Source organism: Daldinia caldariorum, assembly GCF_022478825.1.
Source record: "Daldinia caldariorum strain CBS 122874 unplaced genomic scaffold F4812scaffold_1, whole genome shotgun sequence".
NCBI lineage: Eukaryota > Fungi > Ascomycota > Sordariomycetes > Xylariales > Hypoxylaceae > Daldinia > Daldinia caldariorum.
Genome location: NW_025953037.1, coordinates 347,257 through 373,264, shown reverse-complemented (window position 1 = coordinate 373,264; position 26,008 = coordinate 347,257). Strand labels below are relative to the sequence as shown.

The 26,008-nt window shown below is 47.4% G+C and overlaps 3 protein-coding genes across 3 annotated transcripts; 1 reads left to right on the top strand and 2 right to left on the bottom strand.

Moving 5' to 3' along the window:
* Positions 1 to 1,233: 1,233 nt before the first annotated feature.
* On the top strand, positions 1,234 to 4,524 carry F4812DRAFT_454054 (uncharacterized protein; the record flags this gene model as incomplete). Its single annotated transcript, XM_047936574.1, has 3 exons — positions 1,234 to 2,079; positions 2,140 to 4,258; positions 4,421 to 4,524. The coding sequence occupies 3 exons, from the start codon at positions 1,234 to 1,236 to the stop codon at positions 4,522 to 4,524; spliced, it is 3,069 nt and encodes a 1,022-aa protein (XP_047794559.1).
* Positions 4,525 to 7,574: 3,050 nt separating this feature from the next.
* On the bottom strand, positions 7,575 to 9,187 carry F4812DRAFT_4541 (NADH:ubiquinone oxidoreductase complex I intermediate-associated protein 30). Its single transcript, XM_047936580.1, has 7 exons — positions 9,103 to 9,187; positions 8,919 to 8,970; positions 8,828 to 8,841; positions 8,683 to 8,754; positions 8,558 to 8,616; positions 8,014 to 8,463; positions 7,575 to 7,910 (listed from the first exon to the last, which is right to left on the bottom strand). Exons 5-7 carry the CDS (start codon positions 8,599 to 8,601, stop codon positions 7,826 to 7,828), a joined length of 579 nt encoding a protein of 192 aa, XP_047794558.1. The 5' UTR covers positions 8,602 to 8,616; positions 8,683 to 8,754; positions 8,828 to 8,841; positions 8,919 to 8,970; positions 9,103 to 9,187; the 3' UTR covers positions 7,575 to 7,825.
* Positions 9,188 to 10,150: 963 nt separating this feature from the next.
* F4812DRAFT_4386 (uncharacterized protein) lies at positions 10,151 to 11,328 on the bottom strand. The gene is made up of 3 exons (XM_047935014.1): positions 11,031 to 11,328; positions 10,418 to 10,968; positions 10,151 to 10,359 (listed from the first exon to the last, which is right to left on the bottom strand). Exons 1-3 carry the CDS (start codon positions 11,215 to 11,217, stop codon positions 10,243 to 10,245), a joined length of 855 nt encoding a protein of 284 aa, XP_047794557.1. The 5' UTR covers positions 11,218 to 11,328; the 3' UTR covers positions 10,151 to 10,242.
* Positions 11,329 to 26,008: the final 14,680 nt, after the last annotated feature.

The following is a 26,008-nucleotide window of genomic DNA, read 5'->3' as shown; positions in this document are numbered from 1 at the left end:
AAGAACCTACGGAAAGTGGCTGATTCACTTATTTACTTCGAGACTTACCAGTGGCTAGTGACACGTAGTCCCACAGTTTCCCATAAGTCCCCACCAATAGAGCAGGCCGAAGATCTTCCAAAGCAGGTTCAGCCAGGTTCAGCCGGGTTTGTGAAGGAAGGCAAGACCCGTTTGGAGGGTCCAAGCGTCTCGATTAAGCCCGATCGATTTTACTTAGGTACAATTGGACCTCGCTACAAGGTACTGTACTGTCGCTACAGCTATATACATTAGTACGCTAGGTACATATTTCCCATCAATCCTCCCGTCCATCGTATGATTCTTCCAAGCCTCCATCGAGAAATCCCCCGTTTTTTTTTCTTTTTCCATTCTCGCAATAGGATTTTTTTCGCGCCTTGTCAACACGCCCGCCCTATCGGATCCTAAGATCTCGGAAAAAGCAAATCTCTAATCTTGTCGTGTGCGTGCGACAGGAGTTGCCCACCAACACTGGTTCGAGTTCCAAGGTAATAAGATAAAAGATAATCTAATACCTCGCCTTACTTTAAGCTATTTCCTTTGCGGGGGTTACAGTGGAAGAAGGGCAACGAAGGACGTTGGTTTAGCAGAAATCAAAAGACGTCCACTCTAGACAACCATACCAGAAACCTCGCGTACCAGTTAACCTACCTTCTACTTGGCCTACCGCCTACCTAACCTTGGTACTTACCTACCTTAATAACCTTGGGTAGATTTTATTCCCCCCCCCCCCTCTTAAAGTGCTTGTTTTTTTCTTCTTCTTAATAATAATAACGGGGGCCTTGGCGTCGCAAAGCAAGCTTTTCCCGTCTTTTCCCATTTTGCATTTCCGCATTCTTGCTTGTCCCGTTTCAACCCCGAACAACAATCTTTCGTCGAACAAGAAAGTTTCCCCTGTGTCTACAGTCCACTGTCTACATCATTTTTGTCGCCTTCCCCATCCAGGCTTTATATACCCTCAAGATCAATTGCGTGAGCCAACCAACCGACCCCTTTTCATATTCATCCCTCGGTGCCAGACGGGCACTATACTATTCCAGGCCGTACGATCAGATCATCCCAACGACAATACCCCCCTGGTCATTTCCCGCCATATGCAAACCCCCTCCTTTCGCTTGTCTTGACCTGGACAAGAGCGGCTGAAGGACTTGCTGTGGTGCCTGCTGATGTCGAACCACACCTGCATCTTATGATCGTACCAGTACCAGTGCCACCATGACGGACCAGCAAGAGCCTTCTGATCTCTTTGGTCTTGACGACCCAAACGGCCCGTATTACCAAGATAGCAATAATCCAAGTAATGGGGACGCAACGCTGACCGACTCCAGCACCAGCAATCAGCAATTCTATACTGAGCCTAATTGGGCCTTCCAAGACACACCTCCCTACGACAATTATGATACTAATGGATTTTACCAAGACGAGTGGAATATAGGCCAGCAGCCCGAACTAGATCATGGCCTCGCTCCGCAGCCGCCGCCGCCGCCGCCGCAACAGCAGCAGCAACAACAGCAACAACTGCCTGCTGCCATGGCTCCGTCCTCTATGCCACCCGGTCCGTCGAATCCACTGCCGACCGTAGGTCCGATGGTGAATACGACAACGCTGCAGATCCGACCGAACGGCGTCGGTTCAAGGAGCCTTACTGAAGAGCAGCGCCAAAAACTGCAGAATATTGCCATGCCAGCCCAACTTCACTACCGTTCTCCCAAGAGCGAAGCCAGTCCCGATTCTGTCGGCCCGGTGTACAAGTCATCCTCCATATCCTCGCCCGAGGGTCAGAGCCTCTCCTCCAAGTCAAATAGTCGCAAGCGAAAGTCGTCGGTAGAGCTTGACGATGACGACGACGACGATCTTGATAGCCACCAGCCAGTGAAAAAGACGGCTCACAACATGATCGAGAAAAGATACCGCACTAATCTCAATGATAAGATAGCAGCTCTGAGAGATAGTGTACCAAGTCTACGTATCATGTCGAAGAGCGCGAGGGGCGAGGATACCACTGAAGACAGAGAAGAGTTGCATGGCTTGACGCCCGCGCACAAGCTCAATAAAGCCACGGTTCGTCCATCCCAGTTTTTCACATAGCAAGCATTGTAAGCACTAAACTTTGTACTATAGGTTCTAAGCAAAGCTACCGAGTATATTCGGCATCTGGAGAAAAGAAACCTTCGACTCGTCGATGAGAACTCGGCCATGCAGCAGCGGATTGCTGCCTTCGAGAAGCTCTTCATGGCCGGTGCGATGAACGGCGCAGTCAGTCCTTTACAGCAAACAACGCCTTCCACGCCCATACAATACTCACAAGAGTCTAATGGATACGCGAACCCGGCCATGGGCACGTCAAGCCAGGCCGACCCACAGGGTATGATACAGGTACCTGATGATATGAAGCGTATCATTGCTGCCCAGCTGGCGACAGGTCAGCCGTATCCGGTGCCACCAAGGCCTTTCGGCGGCAACCCCAATCCTAATTTGATACGCCAACAGCAGATCCAACAGCAACATCACATGCAAGCAAGGGGTTGGCAGAATGCTGGCCCCTATTTTGGAAAATTGATGGTCGGCTCCCTGGCCGGATTGATGCTTCTTGAGGCTGTTCGGGAGAATGAGCAAAACAACGAGACGCCAGAAGGACGCGGCCTCTTTGCTGTTCCCATACACCTCCTCGGCTTACTTACATCCTCATTAAATATCGACTTCATGGGCTATCATGTTCAGGGCGCGCAGGTATTATATTCTATCAGGGTTGCATTGTTACTTTGTAGTATTTGGTGGGCTGTCTTTCCCTCACTCATGGAGCGCAGACCATCAAGCGTGCAGGGCTCCAAACAACAAAAACAGGCTTCACTAAAAGCGGTACCGTCTTTGGCATCACCTATCCACGTCCGTCGTCAAGCATGGCTCACAGCCATCCAGACAGTCTGGGTTCCACGGCACAATTTCTTCCTCGAGGCTGCCGCGCTTGGTCTCAAAACACTGAAGCTGAGCCTCAGAAATCTGATCGGCATTCATGGTTATCAGATGTTAACAGGTCTGACGGAAGACGAAGAGCTTGCCCGTGTTAAAGCATGGGCAATAGCCCTAGATGCTCAGTTGGCTGGAGGAGATGTCGAGATCAGCAAGAGCCGACTTACTCTAACCCTGCTTGCTTCTGGAACTCTTCCCACTACTCCACTTCGATTGATGCTTAAGGCGCTCCACATCCGAGTTCTGTTGTGGGAAGTTGGCCTCTCTGGCATACAGCTTGGCATATTCAATACCTTTGCATCAAAATTGGCTCGATCCAAATGGAACGAAGCGAAACAACTACATAGACTCCTTACGCAGCTTCGCCGCGGTGGCCAGGAGCAATCTGATGACGAGTTACCCGACCACTTAGCTGCTTTGCTTGAGCAGGACTGTGATGTAGTCTTGAATCCGAATATCGTTCAAAGGGCCCATAATCTAGCCTGGAACCGACCTACCGATTATAATGCTATCGGAATCATTGACGGTATAGATACTGTAGTAGATGATTTGGCAGTCCGCTCGCCGATGGACGCTGTTGCGGCCTGGTGGTCAAATATGACATTGCAAAACGCTCTTACAAATAGCCTTCTAGCGCAAGAGGACGAAGCGGATACGATCCAACAAGTCGAGGACGATGTGTCTCTGGCGATTAGGACCGCCCCGATTGGATCTATTGCTCAAAACCGTGCTTTAGTCGCACGTGCGCTGCTCTTTGAGGAGAAACGAAATATCAACATTATGGCTGCATTGCAAGCCATTGGGCCAGTGACACCGGTTCTCTCTTCTAGTAGTTCCCCAGGCAGCCCTACCCGCACTGCGCCATCATCACCTACTCCTATTAAGGTGCTCCCGTCTTCACTTGTTATGACTACCGAGATGCGTACTTCTCTTTTATGCGCGATGGCTATCGCACACCTTCAAAAATTCTCCCCACCTGAGGAGCCAGTTGATATCTACGGTGTAATTGACCAAATCCACCCAATAAATGATATGGGATTGCTCGGTTACACCGCTACCTTCAAATTAATGGACCGGCTTGCTAGCCATGAATTTGCTGCGGAAGCGTGCGCCGACACCCTAGAGCGTCTTTCAGGTACACTACGGATATGGACTGGGAAAGATTGTGGGCTCGAGCCAGAAGTCCGGCATCAAATGATTGAACGATGCTTGACTGTAACCCGCGGTGTTGTGGGGATGGGTATCGACACAGATACCGGCTATGGTAGTAGTAAGTGTTATCCCTCTCTAATCTATCAGGTACCTTTTATTTGGTTGTTATTAGGTCGCGCAAGGCGTTTCTGGCCAAAGTTTTACATATCAGGCGTCGAGCAGCATCTAACTCGAGCGGTGCTCAGATATATTATGAAACGAGAGCTAACCTAATTTACAGTGAGCGAAAGCGATGACGACCATGATGTATCAACTGACTTCTCAACCGAAACGGATGTCATAGCGACACCAATTCCTGCTGCCATCGACTCGGATGTTGCGTAGGGTTCCCCTCCCTGACTGATTTCGGTTTTGTATTCGAGAGGTAATTGCCAGAGAGCTTAGCTTTATAAAAGTTTGTCTATCTCGGTTTTGGTAGCGGAAGCCACGTATTGACGATGTTGACGATCATTGACCAGAAGTGGCCTTTGGCACTTATATATTATACTAACATGATTACCTCGTTACATTTATAATTGGGTTGTTTTGTCATCATGTGCGGGTTCGGTGCAATTCATGAGGGATAAGGACCGGCCTCAAAAGCTTCGGGGCGTTCAGGGAAACACGGAATTATGCTTACGGTCCTTTAATGGTAGAATGGACAGAGTAGGAGCAAATGTCGGCGCGTCGTTGGAAGTGACAGAATAGGAACTAAAAGGGCTGGGGCAGCTTTTATTTATGCATTCGAGGGCGCCTTTCGGAAGCGCCGAAAATACCAAAATAGTATATAATTCATGCCATGCGAGAGCTATTAGCCACATCGCCCATGTATCATTTACCACCCAAGTTAAGATGCTCTATATCCTTGGTTAGCACGCGTACATCTGGCATATGTTAGAACGGAGACATACCACGACGAGAGCAAAGGCTCGATGATATATGTAAACATCATGGTATTTAACCTTAGGTACCTAGCCTAGGTTAGGTGTACCTGTATATAGCTAGCTCTCTAGAGAATACCATTCCCATGGTTGCCAAACCCGACTCAAGCTAGGCTTGCTCACTCAACCCAAGCATTGCCCTTGCAAGAGCTGCTTTCTTAACAGGAGGTATTCTTGTGATCTTGTGCCTAATGAAATCAATCCATAACCTTTAAGGGCTTGGGATATTCTTGCGGCTTCGAGGCTAGATGATTAGACGTATCTGCGCCTTACTGCTACATAAGAACCGTCCGGGAAACGACCTCAATTCAACTTTAGATCTTATTTATACCTACCTATGCTAGGTACGTACCTAATGTATGTATTCCGTACGGTAGGTAGATTACCTACCTACCTCCTAGGTACCTGAAGGATTGCTGACATCCCGGTGATCCGGTACGTGGAAACCAGTTATGTATAGGCATTCGAGCCCCGTGCGCTACCGTAGCAAAGGCTACTCGGAACCCCTTTTCCGATATTCAACAGATACCTTCGCGCCTCGTAACCCCATCTGGGTGCCTACAAGTGGATCATCTCTACACGTCTACTCGTATCCGAAAGCGAGATGAAAAAAGAAAAAAAGAAAAAAGAGCTTCTACCTGTTGACTCCATCGACAAGTAAACCAACCGTTCTTGCAAAACCCCACGAATTCACTTGTCTGGAGACAGAAGGAGGGTTACAATGGGATATACTACTACTCTTATACCTATCTAGGTACCTAAGGTATGCTATGCATGGGGGAGGGGGCACGAGTTTCTCGTGGTCTTACTCAGCACTTTCTATATCGACACGGATCCATTGAACCTGGATGGATGGGTTCGAGGAATGGCAGATCCCTCTTATCTAATACGTGTATTTTTTTGTGCGTAAGCCAGGCCCAGGAAGCTGGCCCGCACGTTTCTGAAGCTCACGAAGCCGGTTCTTGGGTGAAAAGAATTGCTTGCAAGGATCGGGTTAGCTTTCGCCTCTTTCTCCCCATTCCCCTTTTCCTCTCCACCCCCCCTTTCCTTCGCCTAGGTACATAGGGTAACTCGACTGCGTCGATATTGGTTGGGTAGATGCGAGTTTGACCCCCCAGTTGTGTATGTATCAATCAAGTTGAACGTGAAGCGAGCCAGCAGCATGTACCGTGTGTATTTCAGACAGGTAATCCACCATCCACCATTTACCATCCACCCCCTAAAAAGCCTGCACGAGCGGAAGAGACATGCCGAAGGTCCTAGGACTCGCATTCGCCAGTTATTTAAGGGAACGTACGCACGCTTGCTCCAGCCGCGGTGGGAACTCGGTACTGAAAGCTTGCCTGCAAACGGGTTAGCTGCCTACCTAGGTAGCTAATGTAGCTCGTTTGATCGGCTACATCTACCTTAACGAACCTCACAGCCTCCTGACCCCAGCGGAACAGCCCCCAGTTCCGCTGTCACTTTCCATGTGGATTTGGCACGGTAAGAACCTTAGCTGTGTATACCCTTGGTGCAGGTAAGGTCATGCATGTAGACGTGCGCGTGTGGCAACCTGTAGAGACCGGGCTCGTCTCAACGCGAGCAAGCTTCCGTTCCTGGTCAGCCCAACGGTCTGCACCTAACGTTGGGTATCTGCCGGCTTTGTCGCCGTCCCAGCTAGTTGCTAATTCATCCCCACCTAGCCCCCGTACACTGTCCTAGATAGATATCAACAAGAGCCTAGGTACCTACATAGTAGGTGCGGCGTGGTAGTAGTAAGGCAGGATAGGAAGAAAAGAGATAATTCCACCTCGATAGCTATGGCAGAGACTAAGAGGTCGACCTCGGCGTTATCAACCCCCCTTTGACGGTCATATGACTGTTCTCAAGACGCAAGACATGCATTCGCGAGTAAGCTCCGAGTCCCTTAGTTTGAATGTGCCGTGTCACTATAGCAGTGCTAAAGAATGGCATGCTAACGTTCGGGACATTAGGCTTATAAGGCCGTTGCCACTCCCAGCAGACCCTGCCGACAATAATGCATATTATCCATATGCGGGCACCTGCAGGATCTAGACTGAGAAGGCTCTCCCTTCTTACCAAGGAACTTTTGCGTAGGGCTCAGGGAATCCCAAACTTTCTTGCTGTGAAAGATCTGCAGGCTGCTGCTTGGGGTATTGGAAATTTCGATTGCGTCCTTTTATCAATTTTTGTTAGCTAGCCGAACCAATAGGTTAGGAATGGCGTAGCACGCCAGACGCCTTTAACGGATCAGCTGGGTCGAAAGGATTCGCAGGGTAGCTGGTGAGCGAATCTAGACGAATATATCCGTAAGGCGTCACACCCCCACACTATCTTTGACTACCGAAAGATGGAAGCAATCTGCAGTTTTACTTACTCGAGGCTCTATTGCCTACTGCTCATTGACGGCAGAATACGGTCTAAAGAAAGGGTGTTCTAGATTGGATGATAGTCTGCCTTAATGCATACAGGGATCTAGCATAGACTGGCACATTAACTCTCATGGAAGTTGCTTGGAGGGATGACGTTCTCCTCTTATTATGGAAAACCAAGGAATAGTGTAGCATCATATATCCTAAGCTCTATCTAAGACCCCCCTTGTGAAGTGAAACAGCACACCGGACAGCCCTGTCAACTATCTTCGCTCTTCACCATTATCGCGTCTAGAATTCAACCTCCTTCTAAGGATCGTGCCTTACGCCTTAATCTTCTGACATGCTCTCGGCTCTGATGGCTGCGATATAGTTGAGATCCAGCCTAAAGGGGCCCTGCTGTTCGCCAAAGAAGCTACCAGTGTAGTAGGTACTTAGCAATGCAAGTCGAAAATAAAACGTCAGGGAAAAAAAAGAAAAAGAAAAAGAGAGGGTGGGTGTATGGGCACGGCACGAACCTTCTCATCATGATGCTTATCCGTTTGATATGATCCAACCGCAAAGGTGCAGCATCCGGCTTCGGTTTCCCTCGATAGGTGGGTTTGAAGTCAGCCCAGGAGGCCGTCACCTCGGTCTCGCTGCCGGGCACAAAGTCGTACTCCCAACTGACGGTGCTCTCCTCCCTGCCGTCCGGGCGCTTGGGCGGGGTGTCATCTTTGAGGACGAGCGTGTACTTCTTGCCGTCGCTCTTAGCTACGCCGAGGCTCAGGCCTTGGTATACGAGCAGGTCCCAAGACTGCGGATCGACCGTCCGCTGGGACGCAAACCCGGCGCCGCCGAGCGCTGTGATATCCAGGTCCCCGCTGAAGGTAGCTACGGCGGAGTCGGCAGAACATACCAACAAGCTACGGCTTTTACCGCCGCGCACCCGGTCATCAGATGGGCTCCAGGCGTGCTCGTTCCATAACCTATTTACGAGCGTCAGTATGAATTGAGAAAAGGGGGAGAAGGGGGGGAGAGGGGGGTATATAAGAGGTATGCCGCCTGGCACCGACAACTTACGTATATCCCCCGAAAAGGTAGAATTTATTAGGATGCTCATCCATCACTATCGGCTTCTTCTCTTCGTTATATATATATAAGCTATAGGTAAAGAAAGGGACGTGGTGTTTCTTAACCAAACCCACCTAGACAAAACTTTCGACGCTTTAAAGCCGCAACGACAAGCAATCGTGAGCTAATGACCGGTCGTCATTACACTGGGGCTCAAGAACGAGGTCAGTGCACAACACCGTCGTCGTCGTCTTAAGCCTAGGTGGACTTTTGTCTCACAACCTAATCTGGATCTGGGTAGTGGTTATACCAATGCGGCAAGGTTAGCACTTCACGTAGCGTACGTAGCGCAGCGTACGTTATCTACTACCTAAGATAGCTTCTCGCTTTTCCTTGGTATTTTCTCGTTTCGCGGAGGTAGCCTTTAGCCGAGTTGTATGTAGGTGTTAGAGCCGAGGAACGTAAGTACGGATGAAGGGTGAAAAGAAAAGAATAATTATATTAAAATAAGTATGCTACAACGTTAGGTAGGCATTGTATTACCTGGTTCGTACAACTTTGCCTAATTAAGATATGTATAGGTAGGTATGTATAAACGTATGAAATTGTATATACCTCTACTATCTTACTTAGGTACCAGGTAGGAGGTAGTGTAAGATAGCATACCTAAGCATTAAGGTATGTAGTAACGGTTACATTAGGTATGGAATTTAGGTGGTTACATCATAATGCAATTTATGTAATCATTGCAAATACCCACCGTATAGAGTTGTTAAGTACTAGGTAGTACCTAGTAGTAAGTTAATTAGGAGGTACTGAAGGTAATCCAAGGAACCTGTAGGTTATTAGGTAGAATTGAAAATTGGAATTTAAAAATCTAACAAACAACTTTTCTTTTATACCTTAGGTACCTTCCTTTTATAGGTACCTTACCTTTGACGGGAACCGGTCCCGATAAAACTAGAATCCGACGCGGACGTTGCAATGCGCGAGGTTTGGAAACGCGCGTAAAAACACTCGGAGCTAACACCCTGGCTCGGGCCACGAGCTGTATGATTACGTCGTACAGCTGACGGGGGATGGTGGATAACAAGTTGCAGCAATGGTCGCAGTGAAGTGGTAAACTGTGCCGCGCATCGTCTAGGCGGATGCGACCTGAGATAGAAAAAAAAAAAAAAAGATCGCCCAGATTTATTGTCACCTCTGCTCAATAAACTCCGAATAGCTTCTAACACCTCTTATATGGCTTATCGTCTACAGCCTAACCCGTCGTAACTTAAAAGGGAGACGAATTAAGGTAGCAATGGAAACTCCAGAAATACCAAATATGAAGAAATATTTGCATTTCCTACATAGTAAACTGACATGTTGATGCCAATCTCCTTCCGTTCGCCAATAATCTTCCTTAAGCTCGAGAGAGCCCTTTGTGTATATCTAAGGTCATGTGAAAATCCCGTCAAAATAACACCGTGCTGCACCTGGATATCCCTAAACCAACTTATATGCACCATAGAGACGAGCCCTTCGTCTCCACGTAAGATATCTTGCCCCGGCCCCCAGCCACGTCCAAGATAAAATCATAGTCCATTCGTCCATCCGTCCATATTTCCCTATTCTCGTCCCATGCATTCGTGCTTCCCATCATCATTCTCCCGTCATCATTCCCATCACCCTAGCTAGCTAGCTATGAGCTATTAGCGATGTTGCCCGAGGCCGGGAGACCCTGGCATCGAGAGAGGTGTTGTCGGGTAGTCATAACCGGACTCTGAGCAGTTTGCCGAGTGTTCGTACGAGTGTGAAAGCGGTGGAGTCTAGCAACACCGATCAGCTACGGGGTTCTCGGCGGGAGTAAGCGCGCACATGACTCACATGAGGGTTGGAGTGGTCGTACGAGTTTTGGCCGTGAACTTCCATCCCGGGTACAAAGCCGTAGTTCATGTACGGAGACATGGATTCCTCTGGGTATGTTTCCCTCTTGATAGCATCGTGGAAGTGCGTCATGGGAGGAAGCGTGCAGGGGACGGTCGTAGCTATGTAACTGGGATAGCCTTCGCCGGTAGTAATTGGGTGGTGGTAAGGCTGGGCCGAGTTGTACGGAGGTAGAGCCATCTCGTCGGGCGGAGGATACGATGAGTAGGGCATGAACGGGGGCGTGTGAGACCGCTCTCGGTCATCATACGCCTGGCTAAATATTATCTCGTCGTCATGGTTCATTGGAGGCGTGAATTGGGGCTGTACGGCCTTGTGCGGAGCTGCGCTGGGCTTCTGTGTCTTGGAAGAGTTTGTTTTCTTGGTATTCCGGGTGCTGCCAGACTGCGACTGCGACTGCGACTGCTTGTCACTTCCCGTAGGAGAAGATGCGTCGTCCGAGGTACCGGCGCGCCTCTCGAGGTCTTCCAGACGCCTCTTGAGCTTCTTGCCTAGAGAAACTGTTAGGCTACTCCGTCATTGCTAAGAACAAGTGAATCTGGTCATAACCTACGGTAGTTACGTTGGGCAATTCGGTTCTGTATCCTCCTGCGTTCGGCAAGGTCCGATATCTTGGTCCAATCCTCATCAGGGTTGGCCGAGCTGGAGAATGCGCTGCTGGTCCCGTGCGCCGAGTACTGCCTCGGCGCCGGCGCTGGTGGATATGCGTATTGGTGTTGCGGCATAGCGTACATTGACATTGCTAAGTCTATATATCCCGTAGCCGACTGTGATATTACTATATGACGACGTTGAATAAGTGATAGATAGTGTGTGAGATGAGACGGTTAAGCTTCGACGGTAGCCCGATGTTGATTACTTCAAAACTAAGTTGTTGTCGAACCGAGATGGTGGGACACATGAACTTTCTGAAGCGGGAGGAAGGAATCAAATATATAGAAGTAGTAGAAGTAGTAGTCCTTTCAGCCATGGTCCATAGAAGCCGTGTTCGAGATAGAGAGGATTGTAGCCCCCCCCCCGTCCCCCATGCATCTGACAAGGCAGGCCTCAGCAATGTGAGTACCTGAAAAGCCTAGATACATTACATGTGTGGGCATGTACGTAGATAGGTACATCAGGTACGTGAATACGTAAATACGTAAGTACGTGTTGTATACAGAGGTACGCATCTTCGAGCATGGGTGCTAACCTTCGACAGGCATCTGATTGCGATGCACCTGATGCATTCCGCTCTTTCGATACAACGTCGAGTTGGAAGTTGGGGGGGTAGTGAAGTCTCTTCTGGGGCCAATGCGAGAAGGGCAGAGCAGCGCCTCAATCTGAAGGAAGAAGTAGCGGGCGATCCATGGGCTGGAGTACGGTAAAAAAACAAATACTCGCACGAGTGAGCAAGGGTTCAGGGAGCAGGGGGCGGGGGGAGGGGGGAGGGGGTTTAGATAGAATTCTTCTTGGGGAGGGTGTGGAAAGTAGAAAGCAGAAAGTAGAAAATAGAAAATAGAAAATGGAGTTTATAGAAAGTAACTACATGCAAGTAGCTAAAGTACCTAGCTAAAGTACCTACTTGATTACATATTCAGATACACTAGCTGGCACTGGGCAGCATGGTCGCAGGGATCTTTGAACAGCTGCTCCTAGGCTTTACGATACATAGTATGTATTTACGCGATATTTCCATTCAAGTTGTAGAAGCATAGGCGGAGTTCCCTAATTTTGCCCGAATTTTGCTGTCTACATAGTACCGAAGCAGAACGGACAAGGTCACAGAAGTACCACATGTATTCCGCGTACCTAGGTACCGCGCAACTCAAGTAAAAGCAGCGATACCTATATGTAGTTTTTTTTTCCCTCTTTCTAATTCTCCACACCTCCAGCAACCCGACAACTCGTAGGGCTGGCTCTAAAGATATCGGCGATATTAGGTTATTCGCCATATTCAGCAGTTAACTCGACAATGGATCTTACCAGTAAAACTAGTTACCTATTAATTGAGCTTCGAGGCAATACCGCAGATACGGTAGATACGGGCCACGGCTACAGCCACGCGAATTGAGCCCAACAAAATCAGATTGTTCTAGTTATGCGAAACTAATTGTTTAATACATTAGTATCTCTGCGATGCAGCAGATGGCAGGCTTGTAATTTACTACCGCTCAACTAAAGGGAAGCTGAGCTAGCGCTTTGGGGGCTTAACAAGGCAGGGCAGAGAAAGACAGGGCAGGGGGTCTTTTATTTTCCCTAATCATGTCGCAGCCCAGCACGTTTCTGGTGTTTCGGTGCGTTAGCTACCTGTATGAGCCTAGGTATCTTAATTGCGTACTCTGACCACTCGTAGGGGAGCTTTGCGCGGGATAAGTCCTAAGACCGTGGCTATCGCTCAACTGTCGACCTTTATTTGACATAGGTACGTTAACCAATTTCAGAATTGGAATTTGTGTCAATGTATGTGTCATCGAATAGCCACATGCGAGATGACAGTGCTGGGCTATGATGCAAATTTGAAAAATAAAAAATAATAGTAATATCCGCCATTTTTCAATAGCCATACTCCGCGCAGAATTCAGTCCCAGGAATGATAAGCAAAGAACATTTCTAATGCACATGATTGAAGATTCATGCAGAGACTCTGACACCGCTATCACTTACCACCAGGTGCCCCTACCACTACCCCTACTACTGTGATTATGACTATGGCTACCTATGACTATCGTGCACACGGGAAAGACAAGTCCTATGTAAGTAGGGATACGAAACATCCGTAAAATTATCCAACCAAAGGAACGCACTAAGGACAATCCATCAATCCAAACTCGTGGCTAGTAATTCCAAATCGCCAAGGGAACGCATACGGTGCCCAGTCCCTCAAGTCCTTCGAGAAGGACGTATGGAAGGGGGCTTAGACAACACGGGAAAGCCTCCTCTCTTTCGGGAAAAGTCTCGTCGGAATGACGCCAAGCGATTAGATCTGGGAAGGCCAAAAGAGGCGAGCGTAAGACATCTTTACGTAAAGCGGTAAAAGTGATACGCGGTAAAGGGGTTGGATTTTAGTTTTCTGTCTTGGCCTCTCCTGGAAGTCCGACTTGTTAACATAAAAAAAAAAAAAAAAAAAAAAGAAGGCTAACAACCATCTGATTCACACGTGCCTTATAAGACTTCTATTTTTGGCTTCGATCCATTACAAAGCCACTTCAGAGATTTTCATTGGTTACCAATTACCGCCTCTTAGGGCTGTTGGTCAAACTTCTCGAATTGTTCTACCTTAGGTACGTTACGATATACCGGGGACTACTACTAGGTAGTAGTGAAACAGTTCCGTGTGCGTCCATTTCTTATTCTTAGAGACATGCTGGGGACATGCTGATAAGAAGTATGCCCGGTATACCGTAACTTCCTGGGAGAGAAGGATTCAGCCTTGATCCGACAAGTCCATCTGTACACCTTTGAAAAGAGAAATGAGAAGACTTCTTCCGTAGGATTATTCGGCAGGACAGATCGTGTACCCCACAAACCTCAACATTGACAAATCATTTAATTTGTTCAAATTGTTACAGGTAGACAGTCCTAGGTAATGAGGTGAAAATTCCAAATTAGGGATCATTTGCTTATGACTCAAAATCATCGGTATCGGTATGTCCTGTTTGAGGTCTGTTTCTAAACTCTACCACGCACAGTCGTCTTATGCACTTACACCTCAGTCGGGGAGGCCGGAGAACCCGAAAGGTAGGTGAGCGTTAAAGGTAGCGTCATGGGCGCGACGGCGAAGGGGAGTCATTAGTACTTCAGCTTCAGTAATTACATATCTCTAGCAAATATTCGACTTCTCCAACAGCAGAGATGAAAGAATCAGCCCACCAATGAAAACAGCTTCATCCTGTTGCTTTTCTCAGCCTCGTCCGCTTGTTTGGTGACGCATGCATATGGCACCTGGCCCCGTGGACTGTTCTATGTTTTTTTTTCCAAAAAAATAGTAATAATAAGTAAAATACAACTTCAAATCATCTACGCAAGACTGCGTCATATTTGATAATTCTGATAGTTAACGTCTTTTTTTTTTTCATCTTTCATTTCGCGGTTTCTTTTGCCCCTTAAACTCGTCCCACGTGCCATTTGAACCACTTCATTTTTGTACCCAGCCGCAACGATGGCGCCAGCCATTGTTCAGCCTTTTACTCCTGACTGGTGGACAATTTATTGTGCTATCATATCACCACCACGACTAAAAAATTTCAATGCGTCTAAATATATACACGTACATTTCTTCGAAGCATAGTTCTTAATAGAGCCAGCTGTATGCATTATCGGTTGTTAATCACCTGCTCTTTTACTCTAGTTAAGGAAAAAAAAGAAGATGCTTTTTTTATGATCCCCGTACCAACATATATCATATATATTGGATGATATTGACTTACCATTAGGTCGTCTATCGGAGCTGCAACTAGAATTGTACTACCAACAGAGTCGAATTCGCAATAGCAGGGGGGGATGGATGTATGGCTCGTACCCTCTGGGGTTTCTCACCTGCTATTTCTCCCCCCTAACGATGTTGGGTGCTGACGCGAGAAGCTTGGAATTCCATCGAGTCTGCAAATTGCGTGGGTACTACTTACCCTAGGTAGGTACCCTTCCCACGGGCTGCGGCACAACATAAGCCACCCACTATCTCGGGCTCGTCAACGTGCGAAGGGGTTTTAAGGTTCTCACTTGCCAAGAACCCCTTCCTCTGCGGAGGAGGTTCTTTACAGCGGCGACACGTACATGTACAATCAGCTGTACAATGTACGTCCTCGCATATATGTAATAGCAACGGTGACAGGAGGACAAATCAGGAGCCGGCCTTAGGTCACAGCCGTTACCAAGGATCTCAAACGAAGAACGCCATGTGAGATCCAATCTAGTCTACTTACACCCGTTTTGGGTCAGTCGAGCTCTCCCGCAGATGCCAGTCATCTACCTAATTCAGGGGCTACACCCTATCTTAGACGGGCACGACTGAATTATTTCCGTGTTGCTGTCGTCAGGGAGCTGCTCTGGGGCCGCTGGAGTTCTAGATTTCGTCGTGAAAAGGTCTTTATCCAGATGTCGATCCTACTGATGTAGCTGAACCCCTTATCGTAATAGCCAAACAAGAACCCCCCCCTTTAAAATTCGAGGTCGGGGTAGTGGTCGCAGATAGAGGAGCTCTTCATGCGACTGGCTGACATTCTTGGTTCGCATGAGCACTGACTATCGTAGGACAGGCCGGCTTAACCAAATAAGGAAATACGTTGGGCAGCCCTATGTGCCTACTATGTAACTTAGTGCTTCGCATACAAATTCCTGCGGAATCGACACCGCCAACTCGCGTGATTAGACCATCTAAGCTCCCGAAATCTCCGGAAATAAGTGAATAAAGTCCCTTCCCCCGCCTTAGAACCCGCGTCTCGGGATCGCCACCACGCGTCTCCCCCCATAAATGAGGAACTATCGTCAGTCGGGTGGCGGAATGCGAAATGAGCATCTATGTTGCGATGAGGGGGTGTCCAAGTTCATTTCTGGGAAAAACCAATGCAGCTAGTAAGTGGATAATAAGTCGGCGCGTATGATATATTAGCAATATATTGGTGCGAAAAGGCGTGGATATAGGTTCTGCTATCTTTGATTCCCTATCTTTGGTCGCCACACGGCGCGAGCGACCTCATTGGAGCAACTACTTAGGACCGTCGAGACCGTTGAGATTTTGACCTACGCTACTTCGAATTATACCGAAGTGACGTGCGTTAGGAGGCACTTCTCTTGCAGATTGCGAACAAAGTCCTCGTTTGAGATGATCCCGTGTCTAAAGCGTTAATAGGATCTCAACAAAACGGCCCCCATGTTTATTCCCCCCAAAGACCCAAAGCGTACGTAGACTGGGTAGACTGGCAAACTGCCCGTAGACAGGTAGGTAGCAGATATGCTGGATGCACGCACGTTAGTGGCTTAGAGGATGAATCCTAAAGCAGGCAACACACAAAAATAATCCATGTCCTGTCGCGTGGCATGAAGCTCAACTGTACTATGTAAAAGTGAGAATAAGTGAGAGAATTAAAAGGCCCAAATAATGCATAACCCCCCTCATGTTTCCACCTTCCTACCTTAAGTCCTTTTTTATTTATTTTTATGTAAGTTGGAAGTTGTACGGGCTGGATTCCAAAACACGGGGCCAAGTCGTAGGACTAGCTACTAGTGCTGCTGTTTTGTTAGCGGTTCTAAATTCTCAATTAGGTATACGATAGTTGCTACCTAATTAAGAACACCTGCCTAGGTAGGTACCTAGGTACGGATAAGAGCCCTAAATTCCCGGCGATGGAATAAGGACGTTGATAAGCAGGGTCGCATCGCACTGTTTTAGCATAGCTCATTACCTCATAAGGCGGCAGCTAGTTGGGCTAAATTCCAGGTACAATAGGTACAATACCTTCAATAGATGAGATGCACGCTTTTTTAAGCAATCCTCTGGCGAGCTGAAATGGGAGGAAAACCTCCTACCAGCCCATATTAAGTTAGGTACCTTCTAAGGTACCTAGGTACTGACTAAAATAACGAAGCTAATTTGGCAAGGTAACTTACATATTTGCCCCGTATTCCTAACAGCCCGCCCGTTAGTACACGCACCTAAGCCTCTTTCTAATGTATTGTACTTTTTTTTCATCTTGCTAGGTTAATCGTCTCTTACATAGTGTACCCCAAACTAAAAGATATGGAATACGACGACGAGATCCTCCGCAAACGTCTTAATGATGATGATGATGATGTTACTTCTTGGCGTGCCATGACAAGCCATGCAGCGTCTATGCTTTTTTATCATGTTGCAATTCTTGTGGGATACGAAGTAAAGAACATCAGATAGTTGACCGAAATTAGTCACGCGGTCTTCCTGCAGTTCGCGAAAGCAGAGTTGTTGTTCTCGGCACCGGCCTTTACAACCCAGCCTTTGCAGACCCCAGCCTTTTGGCACCAGCGGATGGCGCGGCGTCCGTGTTGTAGTACTTTGTGCTATATGTTCCTTGTGTTTCTTGTAAAGGAAGGATCACTAATAAGTTAATATTTACATCTAACAGCATAAAAACATCTAAATAACACCCCCATATCTGTTGGAACTGCCTTAGACGAACCAGGCCAATTAGATGAGCTGTGCGTTTGTAAGCGTACCTAAAAGTAAGTGTTGCGAAGTACAGAAGCTTTTCTCACCTTCTTTTTCGGCAGTCTGGGACGAATCTCAATGGGTGCTGACTGAACCCGTGCCTATGGACTTGGGTCATGCCAAGAAACGCATCTTGCAAGAGAGAGACCCCGGTTATCACACCACCACCACCAACAATACTATGTATACGGGCTAGCGGTTACGAGTTTGGCAATAAAGGCGGTTTAGGTACATAATGTGGCCAAATTTCCCATCAACCACCCCCGATCCATCATCCATCATCGATAGGTACCGAGGTATTTATGATAAGTACACCCCTGTGGGTTTTTTATCTGATGATGCCTACTCGCTTACATTACATAGGTACCTAGATATGTACCTAATGTACCTAAAAAAATTAGATACACCTGCTACCTAACTACCTACCTAGCAACCTATTCTCTGACCTTCCCAATCTCAACTTCTCCAGCCAGTTCATAGGGCTGAAATGACATCCGCACTTTATTGCCGTCCCCCTAACTACGATGTACATGTAAGTAAGCATGGTGCCAGGCACATCGCTTCTTTGATAGACTGGCGAGTTACATTATACGCCGAGGAGTTCCAATATGGATATCGGTCTTAGATATTCAAACCCCGAATATAGATCGAGACAACATTCGCATCATTAGATACGCACTATATACGCGCAGAGCCGCTATCACTAAACTATTTACCAGTTGAAGCAAGCAAAAAAGGCCGTATTGGCGTCGCAAGATGTTACCTACGATGGCGTCCATGCCTATCGTCCTTTGCGCTATATTCCCCTGCAAGCGGTAGTAGTACCAAACAAAACAAGCAACCAAACAGTAACGGCGGAGATAGCAGCCGAAAAAGAAACAGCACTAGAACATTGTAGCGGTCTGACGATAGATTAACTGACGCACGCAATGCGACGCAGGACACCGATTGCGGTACGCTGGTGTGTATTTTTAATTTTTACTACTCGGCGTTCTTTAGGGGCGTCATTCACGGTAAGAAGAAGAAGAAAGGGTACGAAGCAGGTTAACTCGCCATTAGCGACATACTTGCTTAGGTAGCCAGCGGGTCTTTCGGTGTTGCCGCTCACACGCATATAGCTGGTGCTGTCGCAGGGCTGAAGGCTTTAACCTCTTGTTTGCTACGACCCTATGAGATTGCAGCGTTGATCTATAGATTAGGTACACAAACGCACGCACACACACAAATAGCCTATGAGGCTGATGGCAGCTTGTAAGTTCTTTGATATTGTAAACTTTGGCGTTTAGGCTACCCCTTGCTTGGCAATATCGCTGTCGCCGTTGTTCTATTCGCGTATGTGTGCAACTTGATACTAGTTCTAGCGTGCGGGTTGCATCGTCAAGTCCACTCGAATAGATGGAATAATCGGTGGTTTCCGAGTACTAGAGGCTGTGACTATCACAAATTCAATCGCATGTTTCTCCGAGCTTTGTCCATAGCTCCAACTAACCTAGGTATATCCACAGCAATTATCCGCGCGTTATTGCCAGTCAAGGCTCTTGAGTAGCACTGTTAATAAGCTCCTATGTGACACAAGATGCCTACGCCCTTTGGATCGGACTTGACCTGGCCGCCATTCAGCTGGTAGAGCCCACACCAGCATCCCAATCACCAATCAGAGGTTGCCATAGCCTTTGGGTTGCAACCGTAGGTGCCAATTCGCTATTTGAACTTGCCCGCGCACTTGACAAATCCCGAAGTATTCAACAAATGCAGAGGCCGTCGACCGACGTTCGTACGATTTCTTCTAATGACTTCATAGGGTTGATTTGTTTCAAGCCAGTCCAATCTACTATGTAATTAGAAAATATCGATAAGGTTTAGGAAACCCCTTCGCAAAGTCTTGCCTCAGAACTCAGAATCAGCCTTAGTCCCGAGAATAGTTAGTGCTACGCGGGTAAGGGCGCGCGCTAAGACATCTGAAATCGAAATCGATTGCGCCGGTGTGAGGTATGTACATAGTATTGTACATACCATAACATCGATAAACCCAGTAAAAGAAAAAGTACCTAGCATATTAGTGTATACTTCCGTACCTGACATGGATGTCGCGAGTCTACAATGTCGGGGGACGGCAAGGAGCGGGTTTCTTACTTTCCCCCGCCAAAAGCCCCGCTGCGGCAGGCAGACTTGCGTTTAAGACTACTGCTTATGTTATCTCCTCCGATCTGCCGCGGAGGTTCTAAGTAGTAAAATGTCAAATAGAAGGTGCTTACGTTAGTTGAGTATAGATGTCAATATTATGTCATATAGCTACTTAAGGTAATTATCTATTGAAAGTTATTCTGTATTGGACTTAGAGGTAGTTATAATATTTTAAAGCTTTTGGACAGGTTATATTAGCTAACGCTATATATGGTTTATACCCTTAAGTGCATACCTAAGGCAATTAATCTATTAATGATGCTAATAAGAACTTTAAACACATGAAAAACAATAACCAAGGCTAATTAACCCAATTTAACAAATGGGTTTCGTTCTTCGTCACGGGTCGTTGTTTGTACTACATACTACATACGAAGCTGCCTTTGAGTCGTTTCACGAACCAGTGGCATCCAAACTGTGGATGGAACTTTCTAAAACGTATTGCTGCTTGGGAAAGTGGGGTGCCTAGACGAGGGGAGGTACACGGCCAAAGTATCTCCTAGCTACCACTCATCTAGAAAGCCTAGTCCCTGTTACGTGGGTTGCGTGGGTAAGTGTGGGCAAGTTGTGGGTACCTAGAGGTGGGTAGGGGTGGGTAGGGGTGGATTGTTAGTGGGCGGCGAAGCACAGATTCCACTGCATGAGACCCCGAGTCCACCGCTCATTACATGGATGTTTTCCTCTATGTGCGAGCACTTATATGGGAGACTGGCGGTCGGCCGATATAGCTTGCATGGTGCTAGATGAGTTGCCTGCTAACAACTAACCACACTAAATGAGGGTTCGCTGCCAAATCTGCAGCCCAGAAAGGCCATATCGAGTTTAAGTCAAATCCCGATCTGCAACGCAACCTTGAACCACGTTGTCTAATCTTCGTTTACCTAAGGTACCTACCTAAGGGTACCTGTTTTAATTAATTTTCTTTTTCTCCTCTTCTTCAACAACTGCCTGCAGCACAGAAATCATAGAAGAAAACACACAATCACACACAAGATCGAGACCAGCATACAAGGTTATGCATTCCAATCTCCATAGTGACGCGCTTTAGCCTCAGGCGTAACGTGAGGCGCAATTTGTCACCCTATTTCGTATTTTCCTTTTCTTTTCCTTTTTCTTTTCTTGTACCTCATTCGTTCTTTTACACCACCCCCCCTCTATTTTATTTTATTTTTTGAGCCTCCTTCGGTCGACCTCGCCTCTACTCGCCAGCTCTTGTAGCGAGGTGATGTATTGCGCCAAAACGCCAACGCCAACGTCTAGAATTCGACTTCGTAGATGCGCATATCACCGTGCATTCTCGGCTCAGCACAACACAAATACTTACCGCCATCTCAGCTATCTGCCCCATCCAACCATCCAATATCCGTTGCCTCTCGTGACTCCTGTACTCTTGCCCCCTTCACATTTCGACGAATACTTTTCTCTCATTTTTTCCTGGTCCTTCTGTCCACCGCCAAAAGCCGGCATTGTGGAGATACGGGCTGTAATCGCGTCCGCTCTTTCGTATCTCCATGCATCCCCCTCAACGTCATCGTCGCGCGTTTCTCTTGGATCGCCGTAGAACCTGGCCTGTGGGCTTCTCGGCCGTGACTAATTGATCCTTGCTATGGCGCAGCGCTTGGCCGCTTGGCTATTAACTATCATATTCTAGCATAGGTACGGTACCTAATGTATCCTATCTGGCTATATGGTGTCAACGGTCATGAAAGCCGTGTTTCGCATAAAGGGTTCGCGCCAAGGCTTGGTAAACCGGCGTATCTTGTTCTACGCAAGTCTACAATATAAACCTTACTCGATTGATGGGATGGAGTTTACTACATAGTACTCTCTTATCCCGGTTTACAGTACCGTAGCGCAGTCATATGCCCACTAGTCGTCGTAAAGAAATACTCAATAACCGCACCTTCTAGAGCTAAAGGGCTTGGTCGTCAATTCGTGTAAGGCGCCTGCAAGCGATAGATGTAGGCGTCAGCTGGCAATTCTACATGGTCTATCGGACGGTTCTAGACCTCGGCCTATCTACCAGAACTACGGTATCAGGCATATATGGTTACTTTCGCCTGTACTTGGCTATGCTTTTTCATCGGCCAGCCGGCCCTAGTTAGCTCTATTTGTTTATACTAATTATGTGTGTGCATTTATAGTCGGCGACCGTAACGTATCGAGTCTATCTCATCCCACCATCGGGATCTGTTATCGTCGGCGTCTTGATTATTATGGCGTTTGCAAGCCTCATTTGAAGCTGAGACGGCAGGATAGACATGTTCAAAATACGACTTCCCGGCAAGCACAAGCCGATCAACATACCCGGGGGGGAGGTGTCGGAACTCCGCCGGTAATGTAAACGGATAAAACAGCTAGTTAAACGAAAGTGAGCTATGTTAGTCGTCGTATTTTTAAAGAGGCAGAGAGGGAATGCCATCCTTGACTCTTTACGGTAGCATTGCGATAGTTTTAACGACAATGACAACAACCATATCAACGCGCCAACGACGCATGGTATGATCGCGAGAACTACCAATTGGGTCGACGGGACTAGTAGTCGGTTTCGGCCCTCGTAAAATTCTCCGCAAACGTTCGGAGGTTGGGGGCTGATACCAGCAAAGAAGCCCGGACAGCTTCTCTAACAGGGTCATCCTTTGACGATCACCATCTAGAAAGCGGAACGCAGGGCTTCCCAGTTATCTCCTGAACGGTAATACATCACTTCCGTGACTATGATTGGCTTACAAATCGGGCCCTGTCGTATCTTGTGCCCAATAGAGGAAGGGTATCCCGCAGACATTCTCCCCAGCTACCGGCCATGCATATTGAATTGTCCATTTGCAGGTTTAAGCTAATCTACTATGTACATGGCCCTTCTGTCCGTGCAAGCCTCTGGGCATCTTTCTAATCGTTGTCAGAACTCTTTGCAGCAAAGGCGTTAATTACTAACAGGTGTATTGTTTACTAACCACGAAGCCACAAGCTACAGCATCCATGTACCTAGTTAGGTTGCCAGGTTGGTTACTTCAGGTCGAGGATTATTACCATGCTAGGACCATCAACCAATCTTCAAGTCTAACCGATCGGATCAACAACGTGGCATAGGAGCATACGAAACTAGCCTGGCCCAGGTCCATCAGGCGCTACCAGGATACTGAACTTTCCGCACCCAAACCCCCTGGCCATCGTGGAAAAAATCGCAAATTGCGCGTGCGGCACAGCACTGAAACGGACGGGCCAAATTTAGCGTCGCAGCATCGAGTCTATTCGAGGCCACGATCTTCATCTCCATCTTCTTGAAGGCTGCATGCTGTGTAACAAGGCCGTATTTCCTAAAACAAAAGGAGCTGAGGCCTTTTGCTGCAGCCACGGTAGACTATAGTTCCTAGATCCTAGTTCGAGCGACAGAGGACGCTTCGATGCTGCATTACCCCGGACTCGCCCTATTGAACACGCGGTAGAAGGACTGGAACGAGAAAGCTACGACGACGGAAATGTTCCGTAGGATTAGCAGAAGACATGCTACTATGTAATTGTCTTATACCAGATAGACATCAGTTCAGCAAACATAAATGCTCGCCCCATGGTTCGTTCTAATTACCATGTAAACTACGGGTTTCAAGAAGGGATAGTTAAACGAAAACGAGCCGATCTCTCGCGGCTGGGATCTGAGACTTTAGCTTCTCATGGGATCACTCTCAAGAGTTCGGTAGCGATTCTCGTAGAAAAGGCGTCTCGGCCCTAGAAAGGATACGCTCCGTGGGGTCAACCTGTGCCACTGGTCACGCGCTCGTACACTCAGGCTTTCGGTGGAATCACGGTGCGCCTCCCAATAAATTTCTACCTATCCAACACTTTGACGCTGACAAGATAGCACTGTGAAATCCATCTGATACCGCAAGGCTCGACCAGCCCCCAAAATTCGGAAAAGAAGACGAGGAATATTCCGTACATCTTCTATGACGTTACGCAGCATGTGTCGTTGTCTTATCCCCCCTGAGACAAGATCACGCTCTGTCCGAACCGACGCGGCTACGTCAAGCTGGCGTGTCTTATGTTTCAGGTCCATCCTATTAACCTATCCAATGCTCATACAGACAAATTCCGGTCCAGGTGGCACTAGTTCCGCTACGCATGGGGATATACATACCTAGGGATATTCGTATAACAATAGAACACCGAGTGGGATTTTTATTAGGAATACTCGAGCCTGGGCTTGCTTTCTGGAAACATGGGATAGATGGAAATCCCGGCACGCGTAGTAAGTAGGTAGCTAGATAGGCATACTAGGTCCGCAGCTTGAAGGATAGGTTAGGTACCTAGGTAGGTAACTATAGTATCTTCGAAACCACCAGACGACAAGATGTCTTTCTGCGCCCTTCGCATTGTAAAGGCTTCGATCCTCTCGGATTCCTCGGGTTCCTCAAGTTGATCGTATTCCTATTCTTTCTTTCATAGGCAAACTACCTAACTACATCCTAAGGTACCTAATTAGATGTACCTAAATAGATAAATAAAAGTTATGTAACAATGAATAGCAAGCTTGGATGGTAATCTATCTGTTTGCTAAGTAGACGAATATAGACGATAGGTGCATTATGTGTTTCAGCCTTCTCTTCTGGTTCGGGTTCCAGAACCGCGAGGCTTGATGTTAGTGGTTATTCGTCCTGCTTTCGGTATCACTTCTCTATCTTGGCTGCATATTTTTAAATACTTTGGGTGTTTTATATGTTGCTAATGAATTAGGTAGCCATGTGCTCCCACCTCTTACGCTTTAATCGTTCAGGTGGCGTTCAGATGGATTGGCAAATCACTTGTACGGAATATAAGACATCTCGACTCGTTCATGCGCACGCATGAGCGCACGTCCACACACGCCCACACGCACTTGCGTACCTAATGTTTCGGTCTGCATTTACTAGTAATTGGGGATACACAAACGACGCATGGGAGTCGATTCGATCCTCGGCATTACGAGGTCGGCGAATAGGATAGGTCATGCTTTCGCTAGTCCCTGGATTTCGGACGCCCGTGCCTCTCTACCTGTTTAACGCTACCTACCTACATCCAACAATAGAACAATATACCACAAAGTTACTTCGCTTCCAAAACATTACGGGTAGCCTTTCGGAAGACTCGGTGCCGACAAGGCCCATCGTGTAAAATGAATGGCCGCGCGGTAAAAAGCTATGATGTGGTTTTCCCCCCTCCCCTCTATCCTCTATCATGAATGAATTGAATAAAAAATTGCCCTCGCCTCGGGGATAAACCCTTCCCAAAATCCCACAGGATTCGCCCCGTCGCGTTCGCTGGGGCGGTTACTTGAGCGGGAACCGCAGTTGGTAAAAGACGGCCGGGGTAAAAAGTGTGATTTCAACTGATCTCCACTAAGGACATGGGAGGATGAATTACTAGCTGGACTTCACTCGCGCCTAGATAATAGGAAACAGGATATAAAAAAATAACAATATAAAAAATTTAAGGGGTAATGTTAGATATACACCATAGTTTACGTGTGTGTTGTGCGGATGTGGATAATGCCGTACAAAGTAATAAAAGATGAAATACGAATAGGTTAATCCACCTAGGGATTAATTACGGTGAAATGACAACTACCTACAAAGAGAAGAGAAAAGGAAAAAAAAATTGAATGATATCATCGTATCGCCATCATATCATTTAGTTAAGGGTACGGTTAGGTTAGGTTGTAGTTACTATATTTACAAGATATCTGCAGTCCAGACCGGCCTAAGTCTAAGGTCCCAGTTCCCCCGAGCGCTGCGGACGGGACGGGACCACAATGCGCACCGCACATTAAGGAGAAACACATACTACCTACGTACATAGATGGCAAGTATATCACAATACGCTATGCTAGGACCGCGTTCTCTTAGGACTCCCGTACGTACCCCCAAGCAACGGGCAGTCCCGCGCCCTACTATAGTAGTCAATCCCGTCTCGCGACGATGGACCAACCGCTGAAGAAAAAAAGCCGGTAGGTAAAGTGATAAGCCACCTAGGAAAGAAGAAGCGGTAAGAATGTTTTATTTTAGAAAGAAAAAAAGAAAGAAAAGAAAAGGGGGAGAAAGAAGAAGCAAGTCACCGCTACGATGTCCCATTCTCCCGGGTCGTTCAGACTCGTCTATGTCAGCCCAGCAGACACGTAAGAACTCTATCCCAGCTAGTTAAGACATAAGGTTATC